This window comes from Choloepus didactylus, chromosome 3, assembly GCF_015220235.1.
Source record: "Choloepus didactylus isolate mChoDid1 chromosome 3, mChoDid1.pri, whole genome shotgun sequence".
Classification (NCBI taxonomy): domain Eukaryota; kingdom Metazoa; phylum Chordata; class Mammalia; order Pilosa; family Megalonychidae; genus Choloepus; species Choloepus didactylus.
The window spans coordinates 40,646,123-40,664,534 of record NC_051309.1 but is presented as its reverse complement, the minus strand read 5'-3'; the positions used below and the strand labels follow the sequence as shown (position 1 = coordinate 40,664,534).

The 18,412-nt window shown below is 38.0% G+C and overlaps 1 protein-coding gene across 5 annotated transcripts in view; it reads right to left on the bottom strand.

Moving 5' to 3' along the window:
• Window positions 1-18,412, bottom strand: part of TBC1D1 (TBC1 domain family member 1) — a 238,182-nt gene that overhangs the window by 106,903 nt on the left and 112,867 nt on the right. For 4 of the 5 annotated variants that reach the window (XM_037829562.1, XM_037829563.1, XM_037829564.1 and 1 more), the window contains 3 exons: window positions 12,738-12,848; window positions 6,692-6,820; window positions 5,053-5,139 (listed from right to left, as the gene is read on the bottom strand). In XM_037829562.1, coding sequence (XP_037685490.1) covers window positions 5,053-5,139; window positions 6,692-6,820; window positions 12,738-12,848 — 327 coding nt within the window. The other variant, XM_037829566.1, reaches the window with a different exon arrangement.

Sequence of the window (18,412 nt, the reverse complement as noted above, 5' to 3'; positions counted from 1 at the left end):
AACTGTTTTAGGCAAACCCATGAATAGTTACCTCTTTCTAGAAAACTGAACTCCTTACTACTGCTTTTAAGAGGTATAAAGAAGGTATAAAGAATGCTTCATAACCAGTCTCCACTGTTTAAACTAATCAAGTACTTTGTCTTTGCAAAGTGTGTTCAGAGACGCTATACCCCCATTTAAGGCTCTCTCTGAATCTGACCTGATGTTGAGGATTTAACTTGGTAACCCTGAGGTTAAAAACTACATCCAATATTATTCTTAGTATATGGAAAATCTCTCTAGGTATTAATTGCCTCAACTCAGGGCAAACACCTCAATTTCCTCATCTGTAAAAGATGTATAGTGAAAATTTATCTCCCTGGCTTTTAAGGATTGAACAAGATAATGCAACTGAAAATATTTTGTATACTGTAAAATGCTATACAAATATAAGTATTGTTTCATAAAGTACTCAATGAATTTTCTTGAGTGGGTATACACAAATATTTGAGAATTATGGAAATATTTTCATGCTGTAGGCTTTCAAAATGCATATTTTTCCAAAGGAATGAATTCTAGTACCACTCATGCTCACCGATGCTTAGCACTGCACCCAGCACACGGCTGGCTTTAATACATTTTTCTCAAATAGAAAAATATAAAGTAAAGGAAGTATATACCAGCTTGTCTTTGCTAAAATTGCTAGGAGGGGTAAACAAATCAACATGGATACAACGAAAAGGAATGAATGTATCCAATGGTGTATTTGGAGAGTCTAAATTCCATTTGTTCACTCAATACAGACTTTGAGTGTCTTTTAGGTGATAGGCACTGAGAATTTTAATTTTAAAAAATTAAATTTATGTTTATTGAGAGGAGAGATTATATACACTTAATTTTGTAAGAATTAAATAGAAAAAGCTCACCTCCCAACATATCATGAAATGTTAATTACTTTAAAAGTAACTTACAATTTTCATTCTTCATGCCTCTGCAGCTCCAAAGATTATTTAAATTTAATGACTTTGAAAACCTAAGACATTATATTTCAGCAAATAATCCCCATCATGCAAACATGTTCATCTCAATTCTCATTTACATTCCTCCAGATTATGTGAAAGAGCTAACCCTTAGCTTAATTTTACAAATGACAGTGTCACTCAGGTGTTCAACTTCTTTGCAATTCCTAAATGATTAGTTTATTTGAAGAGACACAAATATATTAAAGAGCTTATCTTTTCAATGGCGTCTCAATCTCAGGATGAAAAAAAGATGTAAAAAAGTGCCTATGAAGATATACATACATACAACACACATGCGTTGGCTTGTGAAAAGTTTCAGTTCTGAGAATTACCCTAAAAATTCAGGCTATGTTTATATTCCTAGGTTTGTAGTTTGGAGAATAAAAAGCAAGCAGTAATACTCCTGGAAAAGTCACTTGAACAACATGAGTTTCTCCGTGGTATCTTTATTCACACTGATCTATCTAAAATGCCTTCTTCCCTGTCCCTCTCTATAGGTACCCTTCATATACTTTCTTTAAGACTGAACTCAAAAGCATCATTGCCCCTCCACCCACCCAAACTTTTCACTGACCAAAAATAACTCCCCTTCCCCTTGCCCCTCTGACCTCTACGTCACCACCATCTCTTATTTGTAACTTCCATGGCAACTACCACGTTCTCCATGAGGATGGAGTTATTTGTGTATCTGTATCTCTCTCCTACCAGATAAGCTCCTACAGGGCAGAGACTGTTTCTTAGTCTTCTGTACTACAGATATACCACAGTGTTTCCAAACTTGAAATGAAATGTGGGGTGGAATCAGTGTGTATCAAAATGGAAGCATGAATAATGCTATATCCGCTAGATTTGAACTTCTGAATCAAACTCAGAAGACTGGAATCTAGGGCCTTGATAAACAAAGTGGGTCCACAGACCAGCAGCCTCAGCATCACCCTGGAGCCTATTAGAAATTCAGTATTTCAGGCCTATTTTAGTTTCCTAGACTGCTTAAAGCGGATACCGTGAAATGGGATGGGCTTAAACAATGGGAATTTATTAGCTTACAGTTTGAGGTCAAGAAAATGCCCAATTCAAGGAGATGCTTTCTTCCCGAAGACTGGCTGCTGGTGACCACCGGCTCTTCTGTCACACGGCAAGACACATGTTGGCGTCTACAGGTCTCTCTCTTCTTTTCCAGGTTTCGTTCATTTCAGCATCTTGCTTTTGTCACTTTCTCTCTTTCTCTCTCTCTGTATTCATTCCATTTATAAACGACTCCAGGAATAGGAATAAGTCCCATCCTGAATGAGATGAGTCACACCTTCACTAAAGTAGCCTCATCACAAGATCTTTCTTATAAGGTGTCCACATCCACAGGAATTGATTAAATTTAAGAACATGTTTTTCTGGATACATACAGTTTCAAACCACCTCAGGGCCTCACCCTAGGCCTAATGAATCAGAATCTGCATTTCAATCAGAATTCCATTAAAGAGGCCCATCAAAATGTGAGCAGCACCGATCTAACTCAATGTTTCTCAAACTGCAGACTGTAACCCAATAGTAGTGGTATCAATTTAGTGGTTTGCTGTGGGCATTTAAAAAATAGAACAGCTGGACGACCCTGCCATGGGCTCTGCACACCCTGAAGTTAGCAATGGTCCCACCCTGAAGCCAGTCTCAAGCTACCCCTGCTCCTCCTCAAGACCATCCCTCGCAGGGAGGAGCTGCAGTGTCTGGCACAGCAGCGTAAGTGGTGGCTGTCCATTGGGGGGGGGCAGATGGAGACTATCTCAAACTCAGACACAGACAACAGAAGCTAAAGGGAGTTCTACTCCATTGGTGTTCAGAAGGAAGAGAACAAGAGGCTGGCAAAGCTCAAGAGCTCCAATAGTGTGACAGCCAGCATGCAGGCAGACCTGGAGAGCCTCAGAAGACAAGGCCCCACAGTTCTGAGGCTCCTTGCAGAGGCAACCTCTGAGCTGCAGCCCAGGCCCCCACCTACTCAGTCTTCCACACAATCCACACTCAGGGCGAGTGGGCCTTCCATGAAGGTTACTCACTACCAAAATAATCGTTGGCCACCAATGCATCATCCGGCCCTGACCTTGGATGGAGCACAGTTCTGCCCACTGGAGGGCGAATGGATCATCACAATGCTGCCGGCAGAGATGGAGAAGCTAGGGCTCGGAGGAGCCAGAGCTCTGGTGCCAGCAGGGGGAGCGCGAGGCAAAGGCATCAAGCTGCCTGAGGATGTTCCGGAGAAGATCCGCAGTGCCATGGGCAGCACACAACTTCTGTCCCAGAAGGTTCACCAGTTCTTTCAGCTGTATCAGGACAGCATGGACTCCACTGGTTTCCCCACCTTCCAGAAACTGGTGCATTTTTAGGACCTTCTATAGCTTTCCATCAGGGATGTGACTCTCAAGTTCCTGGACCTACAGCAGCTCAATGCCAGGAGGTGGAAACTCTTGGAGTCTAAGGAGAATGAGAAGGTCCCTCCAGTGAAACCAAAGAAGGCTTCGCGGGGACAGGCTGTGCGAGTGCACATGTAGCGGCAGGTGGTGAGAAGCAGCTCCTGTCCGCCAAGTGCGCTGTCTCCTTCCGCACAGTTGGCCACAGAGAGTGCTGACAGCATTGAAATCTACATCCCTGAGGCCCAGACCAGGCTGTAAGTGGCGGATCTGCTGGTACTGTACACCCAGTACCGAGGACACTTGCGCCCTCCTGTCACTCTCAACAAGGGTTGCTGACACCATGCAAAGGCACCTGGGCTGGCCTGGGGACATAACTCTCCGCCCTGCCTGCGCCCACCTCCACAGCATTCCCTCTCCTGGTCCGATGCTTTGTCCCAGACTCCTCCCCGGGGATACCATCTCTGCCATTATCACCCCCCACAGACCAGGCAGGATCCCTTCTGGGCTCCGCGACCCCCATATCCAGAGGACTGGGCTTCCTGAGTATCCAGCTTCGTGGCTTTTTATGAAGAATCCCAAACCTGGCCTAGGGACCAGCCCATTCCCAGGGACTCCATCCTCAGCCCTTCCCCACCCCCTCCGGGCCCAGGGACCAAAATGGCTGGACCCGGAGGGGAAATGGGGACATCCCCTCAGCACACCTGTGCTGTTCCCACATCCCCTTGAGTGTCTCAGGAAAAATAAAGCCACAGGACAGCAAAAACAAACCATAAAAAGTAAGAATAGTAAATACAGGTATGGATCACATGTTGTTTACAGTAAATATTGTTTTGTGAAACTTGTAATTTGTGTATGTGTGAACTATGGCAACATTAAATGTGTTTTTACTGTTGATTATGACTCTGAACAACTTTGAGAGCCACATGTCTAGGTGGTGATTTCAGAAAAATTCAAACTGCCTTTGGCAAGGAGCTGCCCTTCACAAAAATTTCTCATTTTTGCATCAGGGGGTGCACTGGTAGCAAAAGGGAAAGCTGACCTCCTCAGCATAAAACCCTAAACTCACTGTTTGGTAGTTAAGAAGTTGAATTAATCAGGTTTTAATATGCTTAAATGTCTAAACAGCAAGAAACTGAGACAAGGGAATAGTCAAGGACTTACTAGCAGAGAGCTGCTAGCTTACTCATCATCACTAAGCTGGGCTTGGTGGCAGACACTAGAGGTGAAGCTTAGCTGCTAACTGATAAAAACAGTAATGTTTACTTATGATCAAAGGAGTCAGGTATGGGATAAAAGTTTCAGGAATATGAGCTGCACACATCCCTGAATTCACAAACCCTGTTTTGAGATTTTTTTTCCCCAATTTTAATTATTTGTAATATTAGAAAATCTATTTGGGAAAGAAATCCATTGGTTCATTTGTAGTAAATTAGATCTTAGTATCTAAAATTGGGATCTTGCTTTTTTGTTTATGGAATGTCCACTTTATTATGTAAAACTCTGATGTTACAGTAGAACTATATGATCAAACTTTTTATGATTGGAGGTATTAAGCTTCTTTTGTTGCTTTTGATAGGGTACCATAGGTAGGAAATGAGCAAGATTTCTTTGCTGGTATCTTCAGGGTTTCATATAAAGAGAAATGTGCTTACTTTGCTGGTGTTACTTAATGTACTAGACATGGAGCTTTCCAGATCCACACTTGCAGAATGTTCCTGTAGACTTCTGGCTTTACTGCCCTACATAAAAAAAGGCAATCAAGTTATGACCCCTGGGGCTTTTGCAGAGGCATCAGCTAGAAGCAGCTTGGTCCATTTAAGAAAATTCAGGAAAAAACATCTACCAAGAAATTCTGCTGTGCATATATGTACATTAAGACAAGCAATCATTGTCTTTCTTTTTTTCCAAATAAGGCACCAAACTAAATGTTCCAAAACACTTTCTGTATTAATCATTTGTCTGGGATGAAAGGCAGGAAGGAGAGACAATTTGCCCATGAAGAAAAGTAAGTGCTAAAGCAGGTCAACTCAGCAACTCACACACGAGTCACAAATCATCATAACCGGCTGGATGACACTCAAGCAATATTCTGCTTGGGAGCTCTCTAAGGCAGCCTCTCCCAATGCTGGTTTTGTAAACTGACAGTTTTTAATAATCTCAAAGGATGTTACAAAATTCTCAAAAACATCTTCAATAAAACAATTTTAACTTCTTTAAAAAAAAGAGAGAGATGTGTTTCAAAGGGGGTGTGTCACAAAATCAAAATAAACCATAATAAGATATCGCAAGCTCCAGAAGGTATGAAACTTTGAAAGAAATTTCGAGTTTGATGTCCTAGAAATGCCATTAAAGGTCTTTATACTCACTGGGGGTGAGGGAATCGAATTCTTAAAGAACTCCCCAGATTGAAGCATATGTATAACTTTGTCCTTCCTAAAACTTTTCTGTAAAGGGCCAGTTAACATCTTACACTTTGGGCCATACAGTGTCTCTAACAACTACTCAACTCTGCACAAAAACAGCCTTAGAGAACAAATAAATAAGATGGATGTGGCTGTGTTTCAATAAAACTTTATTTACAGAAACAGGCAGGGGTGCGATTCGGCTCATGGGCCATAGTTTGCTCATACATACCCACTATAAAGTATTCCAGCCACATAAAAACAGCCGCTAGTTTTTTAAGTTGTACTAGTGACACGTGGGAGCAGAGAATCCACAACTCAGTATATCTAATCCATGCTCTTTATAGGGACTGGCAGATGAATAGCATTCCATGGAATATAATGCAAGTTAGGCCAAGTTAAAAACTAAATTTAAAATGAAAATAACATTTACATTTAATATAGTGTGGATTTTATATAGATTTCTTGATTTTAAAAAAAAAACAACCATAAGACTATACAACACAAACAGTGAACCCTAATGTAAACTATGGACGATAGTTCATAGCACAATTATAATATTCTTTCAACAACTGTAACAAAGGGACCATGCTAATGGAATTGTTAATAAGGGATGGGGGGGTTAGATATAGGAATTTTATATTTACTTTGCATTTTCTGCATGATTTTTCTGTAAACCTAAAACTTCTCTAATTAAAAAAACCTATTTTAAAAAACTGAAACAAGTGTAAAAAATGTAAATAACATTGCTGTAAGATTGAAGATATAAAAAAGGTTTTACAGTTTTTTCACTATATGCTGCATGCTAATGGAATAAAAGCACAGTACTAAACCTTACTCTCTCTTAAAAAATGATTTAACTTCAATCAGTAAAACTAATACAACTTACCCGGGACAAAATACTTTCTAAAGACTCTGTTAAAGATCTCTTTGCTTTGTTTTTCAGCATATCTAGCCTGAATCGCGTGGCGCTAGGTGGTAATTCACTTCCAATATTCTCTGTTGCAATCTGTGATGCCTAAAAAAGTGAAACAATGAAAAGCAGTCAAGTTGCTGTACCTTTCTGTATTCCTTCCTTTCTTCTTAAGGGAACGAAAAATCTCTAGGTGCATCTTTTTGACATTAGATCATGATTCTGATTCTGTTCATGACCTCATTTCATTTGCTTCTTAGCGACATGGCTGCAAGTCCAGGAAATAACTCTGTCTCAAAGAGCTGCTTTGACTATCTCAAACAAAAATGAGGAAACATGCATTGAAACCAATCAGTCCACAAAGTAGTTTAGTGCTCAGGCTCTGGAGTCAGGTCAAGACATCTGACTGACTGCAACCTTGTACAAGTTACTTCCTCTGAGCCTCAATTTCCTCTTCTGTAAACTGAGGCTGACAACGGATCTTATCATAACGCTGACTTGTGAGATTAAAAGAGGCAACAAAGCCTGAACACAGCATGTGGTACAAAGGCAGCCATTATCAGCTTTTCAAAATAAAATAGTAACTTACCTTTTGGGGCATTTCAGAGTGTTAGACAAAGTAAGTTTATCAAATGAAGAATCCATTCTCCCTGCCTGTGCTAACCTGTCTTCTCCACTTTTTCCTTTCTTCCATTTCTATTGCTTTCATCACTCCCATTATGCTCTTCTAGTCCCCCAATTTCTCTCTCTTAATAGACCACAATATGAAACTGAAAAGATAATGGGGATTTGACCTTTGCGAACCACTGAAGCAATCACCTGACTGGTTTCTGCTAGACAGTGATTTTGTTAGAAACACAAACAAATCCCAACCATAACTCTGAACAGCGATATATTCTTTGTTGTTGTTAAATAGTCCAAGCATACAGAAAAGAGTAGAGACTCATACAACAAATACCTTTGTACCCACCGCCCAGCTTTGACAAAGTTAATGCTTTGCCAGGTGTTGAGAACAGAGAGGACCACAGGTTTGGAGCTCCCTGCCTGGGTGAAATGTTAGCTTCGCTGTTTCCCAGCCGTGTGGCCTGGGCAAGTTATTACCCACTGTCCCTCTCAGTCCTCCACCTGCAGACTGAAGATGTACAATAAACGTTCCTCATAGAACTGTTGTAAGATCTAAATAAAAACACATAAAGCACTCAGAAAATACCTAGCATTCAGTAAATGTCAGCTATCATGATTACTCTATCTACTTCCTACTTTTAATAAGAAACAAACATAGTTGTCTTTGAAGCCTTGTCAACACGATTCTCCTTCACTCCCTCTGCAGAAATAACCACTCTCCTGAAGGTGGTGCTTACCATATCAATTCATATTTTGTACTTTTACATATTTGTATGTATCCATAAAACATATTCATTGGTTATATGTAGTCAAAACTTGAAATGAACAGCATCATACTGTACATATCCTCCTACAATTAGCTTTTTTCCTTTTCAATGTTGTTTTTGAGATTGATCCACATCGACTGATATTCTTTGGTTCAATCATTTAAGAGTACAGTATTTCACTGGATGACTGCAACACAAGTTATTTGTGTTCCTGTTATTAGTCATTTGTTTCTTTTTGTTTGTTTGGCTTTTTGCTTTTACAGTCAAGGCCACAGTGACCTCTTGCATGTGTCTCCTTAAACACACACATGAATGTTTCTGCAGGGTAATTAGGAATGACCTTGCTGGGTCATTGGATTCGGGTATCTTCAGCTACACCAGACATTGTTAGGTTGCTATCCTGAATGGCACCAGTTCTTATTCCCAGCAGTAGCACATGGGAGTTTACCTACTTACAGTGTCTCAGTTTTCTAAGCTGCTGTAACAAAGCACCATAAACCAGGTGACTTAAAACAACAGAAATTTATTGTCTCGCAGTTCCACAGGCTAGAAGTCAGAAATAAAGATGTCAATGGAACCATGCTCCCTCTAAAACCTGTAGGGGAGAATCCTTCCTTGCCTCTTTCCAACTTCTGGTGTTGATGGCAACCCCTGGTGTTCCTTGGCTTGTAAATGCATCTGCTTCTCTCTGCTTATGGCCTTTTCTCCTGTGTTCATCTGTCTCTCCTCTCCCCTTCTTATAGGAACCAGTCATACAGCATTAGGGCCCACCCCTTAACTAGTCACATCTTCAAAGAGCCTGTCTCCAAATAGGATCATACACACAGAACAGGGGTTAGAACTTGAATATATCTCTTTTTTTGGGGGGCGGGGGCGGTCAGGACAAGTTCATAACATGGTACTGTCAGATTTTTTTTTAAATTCCTGCCAATCTGATGGGTGTGAAATGGTCTCTTATTTTAACTTGCCTTTCCTGATTCCTACTGAAATTGAGCATTTTTGATTTCATTCAATTATTAGCTACCCAAAGACCTTTAAAATAATGAAATCCTAATTCACCAATGAATACTACACAATATATTTTCAAGAATAAAAGAGAAAGAAAAGATTCTGATCAGGGCTACAATCTGCTTTGTCCAAGCATTAATAGTTTTACTTTGTATGATAATACACAGTAAATACTCAGACGTATATGTGAGAATTAGAACATGCATTAAAAGAAAGACTAAAGTTTAGAAAAATCCCTTCAATCCTTAGTATTTCCATATTACTGAGATCCTCTGGACACAATACCCGTTTGCTTACGAGTGAATGAATCAGCAGTGGTCTCTGGGAGGCCCATGGGAAACATGTGCCCAAGGTAACAGAGAGAGATTTAATCAACAAATATTGACTAAGTGCTTGCTAAACTCATGTACCATGGGCAGGGGTCTTACTAGTTGCAATTTGCCCTGTGCAAATTATTTACCAACAATAAGAGCCTGTCCAGACTTGAGGCAGCCTCCAGGGCAAATGGAATTATCCACAAAGGGTCTGCAGGGCTCTGCCTTCCCCCAAACGCCAGTTCACTCACAAAGTTAAGAAGCTGTGGACCTGCTTTCAAATATGCAATTAAAGTTTGCATAAAATAGAAGCAAACTGAATTGATTGTTTTGACATACAGAGATACTTATCTGCCAAATGATTTTTTTAAGTGGCGCCCATTAACAGATTCTGAATAGGCAAAAGAAAAACTGCAATTACTTTTCTTTGGGGTATAAGAATTTCTGTACACAATTCCATACTACTTCTGCTTTCCTCTACAACTAAAATGATTCTTTTCTATGTTCACTGCATAATACGGAGTCCCCAGAAGAATAATTCATTTAGAAAATAACATTTCATGTTTACCTTTAAATAAACATCTAGAATTTTCTCCTTTGAAGAGGAGGTTGGTTCTTAGATAAAAGTTTCTAATTTGGGGGTCTACAGTGAACCATACTGCAATCTTACTGCCCATCCCTCAAAAGATGGGAGAACTGTAAGGATAAAAGTTTGGAGACAAGTTTTAAATTCCAATGCTATACCAAAGTTCTCAGTTCAGAACCCACCTTATTTGTGGTGTTAAAACCTATCTACCAGGAGTTTTACTCATAAAATCCAACAACTGGAAGCTGCTTGGGTGTACATCAACAGTAAAAGAGATAAACAAACTTAGTTATAATACAATGGAATAAAAAGGTACAAACTATTGATAAAATGTTATGTTGAGTGACAGAAGCCAGAACTGAAAGAGAACATACCGTATGATTCCATTTATAAGAAGTTCTAAAAAGGGAAAAATAATCTATAACAACAACACAACGAAAAAAAGAAACCAAACAAAACCACAGTTGCCTGGGAGTCGCAGGGGGAGTTGTGGGCAAGGACCGATAGGGAGGGGACATGGAGTATTTATGGTATGATGGAGATGCTCTATCTTGGGCTTCATGAATGTACTCATTCCTCAAAATTGGTACACTTAGGATCTGTGTAACCTACTGCATGTAAATTTTGTCATTAAAAAACAAACTTCTGAATTCTAGTCATTGACCTGAAAACTAAAGTGTTTAGGGATAAAGAGTACTGATATCAGAAACTTACTATGAAAGGCATCAAAAAAATAAGTTGGAATTATGGTATAAATATAACAAACTGTTTAAAACCTAAAATCCAGATAGATGGTGAGAACATGAGTATTCAATGCATAATTCTTTCAACTCTATTGTATGCTTGAAATTTTTCATAATAAAATGTTAGTAAAAAAGGAAAAAAAAAACATCTACAGGCTAAGCAATGGGTAGTTACATAATGTTAAGTTTTGCTATGCTCCTAAAACACACACACACACACACACACACGATTAAGATTATGCACAGGCATACCTTGTTTTACTGTGCTTCGTAGATAGTGTTGTGTTGTTTTGTTTTGTTTTGTTTTACAAATTGAAGATTTGTGGCAACCCTGCATCAAAAGCAAATCTATTGGTGCCATTTTGCCAACAACATGTGCTTACTGTGTGTCTTTGTATCACAATTTAATTTATGTACGTATACTTTTTTTTAGACATAATGCTATTGCACACTTAACAGACTGCAGTACAGTGTAAACATAACTTCTATATGCACTGGGAAACCAAAAAAATTCATGTGACTCTTTTTATCATATTTGCCTTATTACAGTGGTCTGAAACTGAACCCACAATATCGCCGAGGTATGCCTATATTTGGACCTTAGACAAATCGACTCTGCCACTTACTAGCAAACTCTTTGCCCTAGTTTCTCAATTTGTCTCTAAAATGGGTGTTATACCACCTACCTTAAAAAAGTTCTTGTGGAATAAATGGAATAATTCATGTAAATCACTAAAACCACATCTGGCACATAACAAATATTTTCTAAATGACAATTGATTTAATATTAATTTTTGTGCCACCTCTGTGAGTAAAAATAAGACATCCACTGACTAAAACATGACACCCTCTTACTTAATTAGTTAACATATCTTTGCCCAAATGGAATTCTTCTTCTATAAGATCAAAGGATTCATCCTTTTTTTTCTAATTTATGAAAAATGGTTCCTGTGACAATTTTATGACACCATCATTTTGGCCTTTGAAAAGCAGGTATGGCATCACCACTGACTCTGAGAAGCACAGTGCTTTCTTTCTGAGGAAGTCAGCCTTCTTCTGTTCACTAGCGCAGGCTGGTGGCCAGAGAAGTTCACTGTCAAAGCCACGGGTCTACCTCTGTCTAGGTCAAGTCATAACACATTTTCAAAGGCTACAGGAATGTTGAGGAAAAACCAGAAAGTCATGAAATATATGTGGTTAAATGATCTGGTAACAGAAAATAAAAGCAGGAACCTGTCAGTGAATCTCAACAGGTAGTAGCCTTAGTAAATTAAAGACACATAAGATTTTTGAAGCTATAATGACTTACTATGAATTGACTCACATGGCTTTCAAAAGACACAGGAAAAATGGTCTCTGGCCCTGTGTATACTGAATCCAAACTTGTAGCTCTTTAAAAACAGAGATTTGCAGGTAGACCCAACCTGTGACATAGCAGCCCACAGGCAGGAAAGTAAAATACAGCGGTGGACAGCGGTGGACGGCAGGCCCGCTGTGTTCCTCTACTATGCAAAATGGAATTAATGGAAGTTCTTTACCTAAATAGTTGATACACCAGACTTTCTAACACTCTGATTTATCAGTACTACTATCTTACATCCACACAGCACTTATATTATTGGAACTTTCAGGCACTTTAAGCAATTTCGAAGGCAACCATACTATGTCATTCCCACTTTATGGAAGGAAGCTGAGGTGACAGAGATCAGCTCCCTGCAGGTCACTTAGCTGGTGGTGGCAGGGCACTCTAAGCCAGTTCTCTCATCAGAGTACCCGCTCCATTCCCACTACGATGCGGACAGATACTTCTCCCATCTTCTCTGAGCACAATTTAAACACTTCCAAATTTTCTCTAAATGTGTAACAAATGTAAATGAAACACAGGAGGACAAAGAGGTTTCAGAGCTTCATAAAATCCTCAAAACTCTGTTTATAAAAGTGTCCTGGAAAAAATTATGAGAAGAAAGAAAAATGCCATACCTGCTTCATCTCCCCAATATGGACATGATCTTTTTGTTTCTCTTCATATAAACATCTCAGGAAAGAGATAATCAATTCATTCTCTCGTTGCTCACTTCTTGGTCTCAATTTCTTTTAAAAAAATATAAGAAACAGAATATATTACATTTAATTTTGTCAACAAAACTGTTGAACTATATCCTTGAAAATACTAACACCTTCCAACCATCCAGTAACGCGTGCTTTTACCCAATCATCTCACTAGAGGGCATCAATGATCCTAAAAGTGTAGAAAACTTAAGAAAAGTACACTGTGGGCAGTGAGCCAGATTTAGCTTTTGATCTCTGATATCCTTACACCTAAAATAAATATTTAACATCAGATAGAAACAGAGTAAAAATGTTGAATAAATAGTTTTGAAAACAGAAAAAAAGAACAAAATCTGTGTAAACACCCAAGGTCAAGAGCCATAACAACTATACGTTTATAAACTCTTATGTTTAGGGAACTGGAAAGAAACACACCAATTGGATTCAGGGCCATGATTCCAATTTAAATGTGGTAGCCAGGAAGCTCTTTGTGGAAGCCCCACAAGAGAAGCACTTCCACAAAAATAAAATTCATGTTATGCCATTAGATTTTTTTTCTTTTCATTAAATTTTCTCTACACCCTTTTTTTCTTCCACAGTTGTGTCAAAGCACACTAGATTAGAAATCAAGACAATTAGATTCTAACACCTGTCTAAAAGTGCGACCAAAGGCAAATCATTTAATCTTAGCTTCCTCATCTGTTAAAATGAGGATTATGCATGAAACATACTCCAGGGTCTCCTCCAGCTCCCCAATTCTTTGGATTTCAAATATCAGAGTCATTTTTTAAAAGACCACCTAATTTAGTGCATTATTTTCTCTTACTATGAAGAAAACAAAACTGAATTACTCTGGAGATACAGAAAGTTTCTAGTCTATAAACTTTGGAGACATATCTTCTCCTGATAATCATCCATTTTCCTGCTCTTCCTCTCTCCCTATACCAAATTTCTACCCTTCTCTTCAAAACAAAGTTGGGGGTAATAAAGGGATCAACTATACAATCATCTGAGTCTTGGTCAATGCCACTCTTGGCAAACTGCTTCCCCAGCTAACTAAGGAACAATTAGTTTATTCTTCGTGTCACAGGCATTAGAAGCAAAGATAACTCACCACCCAGACCTCTGACATCCCCTTTCTTAAAGAAAAAGATCATTTAAAAAGCTATATTAAATGATGAGAAGGGATAGTTTTCATTGTTAACTTCCTGTCCCTCAAATTTTAGATTTAAGGATTTAAAAGTTTAGAAGCTAGAGCAGAGGCTCTTAATATAGACTCCAGGCATGAATCCTGACCCAATACAGTTACATCTACGTTAAATGCCACAAAGTGGATTCTTCCCGATAAAGGTTCTATCGAATCCTCAAAACAGGAAAGAAGCAGTCAAGTACTACAATGTCACCTCAGTGCTATTAGATTCCCAAACAAGGTTATGGATATGCTGCAGTCTCAAGTCCAGGAAAGAAAAGCAGGTAAGAATTACACTGAGAAGTAACTGAGCAGGCACAGCAGTCTGAGGATTGAGCCATTCTTTCTTCTCCTGTATCTTCAATTAAACCTTTGTGCTACCTTCACAAGAAAATATGTATTTTGCTTGGAGAAACTCCTCATGATAGCTTATTTCAAAACTTCAAAAAATAGCTGCAGCCAGTAGTGTAGTAATAAGAGAGGATCGTTATTATTACATTTTTCTTCTCTAAAGAGACATGAAAAAAACTACTTAAATAGGCAGAAAATGAGACTACAACTGAGCAAAAAGTACTACAACAGATTCTTCTCTTTAAAACTTGAAGACAAGAAGAAAAGACTGTTGCAAAGCTCATTAAACATCATGGTGGGAAAGTCACTAAAGAAGAGATATATACATTTATGTATGTTTATGTAAATATAAGGTCAAGAAATAAATCCTTCCTTAACATAATTTTGTGATATGATTAAAGGTTATCCTTCTATAGAGTTCAAAAGATTAGCAAAGTGGCATCTCATTAAGACTCCTCAAGTGACTTCATTATCCTCCATAGTGGCAAATCATTTCTTAAAGTTGATTTAACTTTATAAGCATTTATTAATCAAAGAGACAATTCTGAGGAGTATAATGAAAACTCAAGTTGGGTGACATAACTTTTGAGTCAAAAATTAATTGCCTTGTTTATTCTTTTGTTGCTCAGATGTGGCCTCTCTCTCTAAGCCAACTCTGCAGGTAAACTCACGGCTCCCCCCCACACCTACGTGGGACATGACTCCCAGGGGTGTAAATCTCCCTGGCAACATGGGACACAACTCCTGGGGATGAGCCTGGACCCAGCATTGTGGGATTGAGAAAACCTTCTTGAGGAAGAGAAATGAAACAAAATTAAGTTGTATTGGCTGAAAGATTTCATTGGCTGAGAGACTTCAAATGCACCCAGCATTGTGGGATTGAGAAAGCCTTCTTGAGGAGGAGAAATGAAAATAAAGTTTCATTGGCTGAGAGATTTCAAATGGAGTTAAGAGGTCATTCTGGAGTTTATTCTTATGCTTATACAGATATCCCTTTTAGTTTTTAGTTTATTAGAGTAGCTAGAAGGAAATACCTGAAACTGTTGAACTGCAATCCAGTATCCTTGATTCTTGAAGATGATAGTATAACTATACAGCTTATATTGTGTGACTGTGTGATTGTGAAAGCCTTGTGGCTCAGACTCCTTTCATCCAGTGTATGGACTGATAAGTAGAAAAATGGGGACAAAAATTAAATGAATAATAGGGGGGAATGGAGGGGATGTGATGTTTTGGGTGTTCTTTTTTACTTTTATTTTTATTCTTAATTTTTTTTAGAGTAATGAAAATGTTCAAAAATTGTGGTGATGAATGCACAACTATATGATAGTACTGTGAACAACTGATTGTACACTTTGGATGACTATATGGTATGTCACTATATCTCCATAAAATTGAATTAAAAATAAATAAATAAAAATTAAAATAAAAAATTAATTTGCTTGTTCAAAATTAATCTACCATGTCAGAATTGAGGATGGTGGTTAACTGGGGACGACAGTAATGACTAGGGGACAAAAGGGGGGCATCTGGGGGAGCTAAAAATATTCTATTTCTGAATCTTGGTGCTGGCTGCACAGGTTTATTCCCCTTATAAGATTTCACTGAACTATACACCACTGATTTTTGTACTTTTCTATAAGTATGCTATATTTGAAGAATTTTTAAAAAAGAAAAATACAAAAAATTTCCTGTTAAGTAAGTAACAAAACCAGTTGTGTTACATGTTTCTTAACCACTTTTCCATGAGTGGCTGATGAATTGGTTGTAAACGCAATTCAAAAAGGAATTTCCAACACCGGGTGATCAATTCCAGGATGCTGGAAAATAACCACTTAAAAGGACAACACTCACTTGGATATTCCATTCTGACATCTTTTTGTAAAATCATAATCACATCTCAAAACAAATAATTTTAAAACCATATAAAATCCAACTGAGTCAATATATATTGTCCACAAAGAGAGAAAAGGATCTTCTGTTCGTTAATTTTTTAAAAATTGTGAAATTACATATTTGATAGGCATTTGAATTAAGTCCTTCCCTGAAATACACTCAATTTGGGTTATGAGCATTGCACTTCAAAGCATTTTATTTACCAGCTCTACTTTGGCATGAGAGCAATTCTTTATACTGAAGAAGCCCAATTTGGATTTAGTACACCTGGCCAGGAGCAGACCAGCATGAGAAGCAAGCAAGCTTCACAGGGTCATCTTCACATACGTCCAATTAGATATATTTTAAAATTATATACTTTTAAAAAAGTCATTTAATAAAAAGGAGGAGGGGGCAGCTCTGCAGTGTCGTGAGTCTTCTTATAGACAGAAGGTTAAGACGGTCATCTGGCACTAAGCATCCCTCTTAGAGTGCTCCAAGTTGGCTTGATTACAGCAGCGATAATCTCCAGCATCAGTTATTACTGAATATCTTTTTCTTATGGTTTTGTTTGGGTTGCCTTTATTCTAACAATCATTTACATAAACACTGAATATGATATGTATAGTTTAATAGCTATTTAAGTAATTATGTACCATTAATTTCCATTTGACTTACAAAAATTTGCCTTTAGAGTTTTTCAGAAACATATTATCTCCCAGGAAAGACTGTGCAAAGGAACATATTCAGGATTCTGCTTATAAGAGGACCCCTGACACTTCATGACCTTTTTGAAAATGTAAAATTTTCAAAAATACTAGCAGGCAGTGCTATCTAACAAGAAACAACTTTCCTGGTTTATAAAATTTTTACAAAAACCAAGAATGGTCATTGAGGAAATAATTCAACAAAACTAACAGAACTATCAGAAGAAAAGGACAATGTCAAATGTATATCATTCAAGGAAAAGTCATACTTACAATGAGGGAAGATAAGTATGAGCTGGCTTTTCAAATCCAATAAACAAGATATTTCCCATCTGGTGTTCAGACAAAACAAAACTTTATGGAGACTTTTAAAATAACAACAGGGGTCCTCAGGATATTATCTGAATGTATTTTTCAAGGCATAGCTAAAAAGCTTTTTTTTGCCCCCAGCAGAACTTTATCACCTGCTTTTCTCTAATGTCTCTTTGTCACAATGTATTGAGTATCTAAAAACTTGCATGGGTCAAAGAGAATCTCAGAATCACATCCAATAGGAACTTCTCAATGCTGAAAAATACTTTGTTGTATATTACCTATACTGATTTACTGCACCATTTTAGGGAAACCTACAAAGTCCTGTCTAGAAAAAAAGAGAAAACTTGCATTAGGGAAGAGATGTATGCCATCTATGCTTGCTAGAAAGAAGTTCCCCAAAATGACTTGCTATCACTCTAGCAGCAAGTGCTGGCATCAGATGAACAGGTCTTGGCTTCAACTGTAAATGCATTAACAATCGGAAGAAAATCCTCTGTACCTTTCTGAATTCCAAGTAAAAAATCAGCTTTGTCTCAAATTATTGTGTACTTCGAACTCTAAAGATCCTTCAAGAAAAAACAAAGTAGTGTATCTCAAGTTGATTCAGAAGAAAACAAGAAAATTTAAAGCCAATTGACGGAGATAAGGAAAAATGTGAAAAGTACCCTTTAGGCAATTGATGAAATAAAAAATTTTCCTATGCTCTCTTTTCTACAAATATATGCAATTCCATTGTAGTGAAATAAGGGAACAACAGAACTCTAAGATGATTAAAAAGAAAAACACAATGCTTTAATATTTTATATTAGCAGAAAATGGATTCTGGCTTCCATTATACAGTCTTTACCCCAAAACAGTAAAGGGCTTAAAATCCACAGAATTGCTAGCCTTCTTGTTTTGTTTATTGATACCTCTATTTGTAGAACCCCTGGCTCCTCCCACCTCCTCAAACAAAAAAAAAAAAAAAAAAAGAGAGAGAGAGACAGAGATTTACTCTTTGTTTTGATGTGCTCTCTGTAGCAAAGTGCCAGAAAACCATAGAAAATGCCCCTTGGATAAGGCAGACATGAAATTTTTGATGAACTCATTAAAGATACATAATGCACAGATAATAGGCATGTGTGCCAACACATACGGCTTGGTGTCCCTGAGCTAAGGGGCATCTGAAC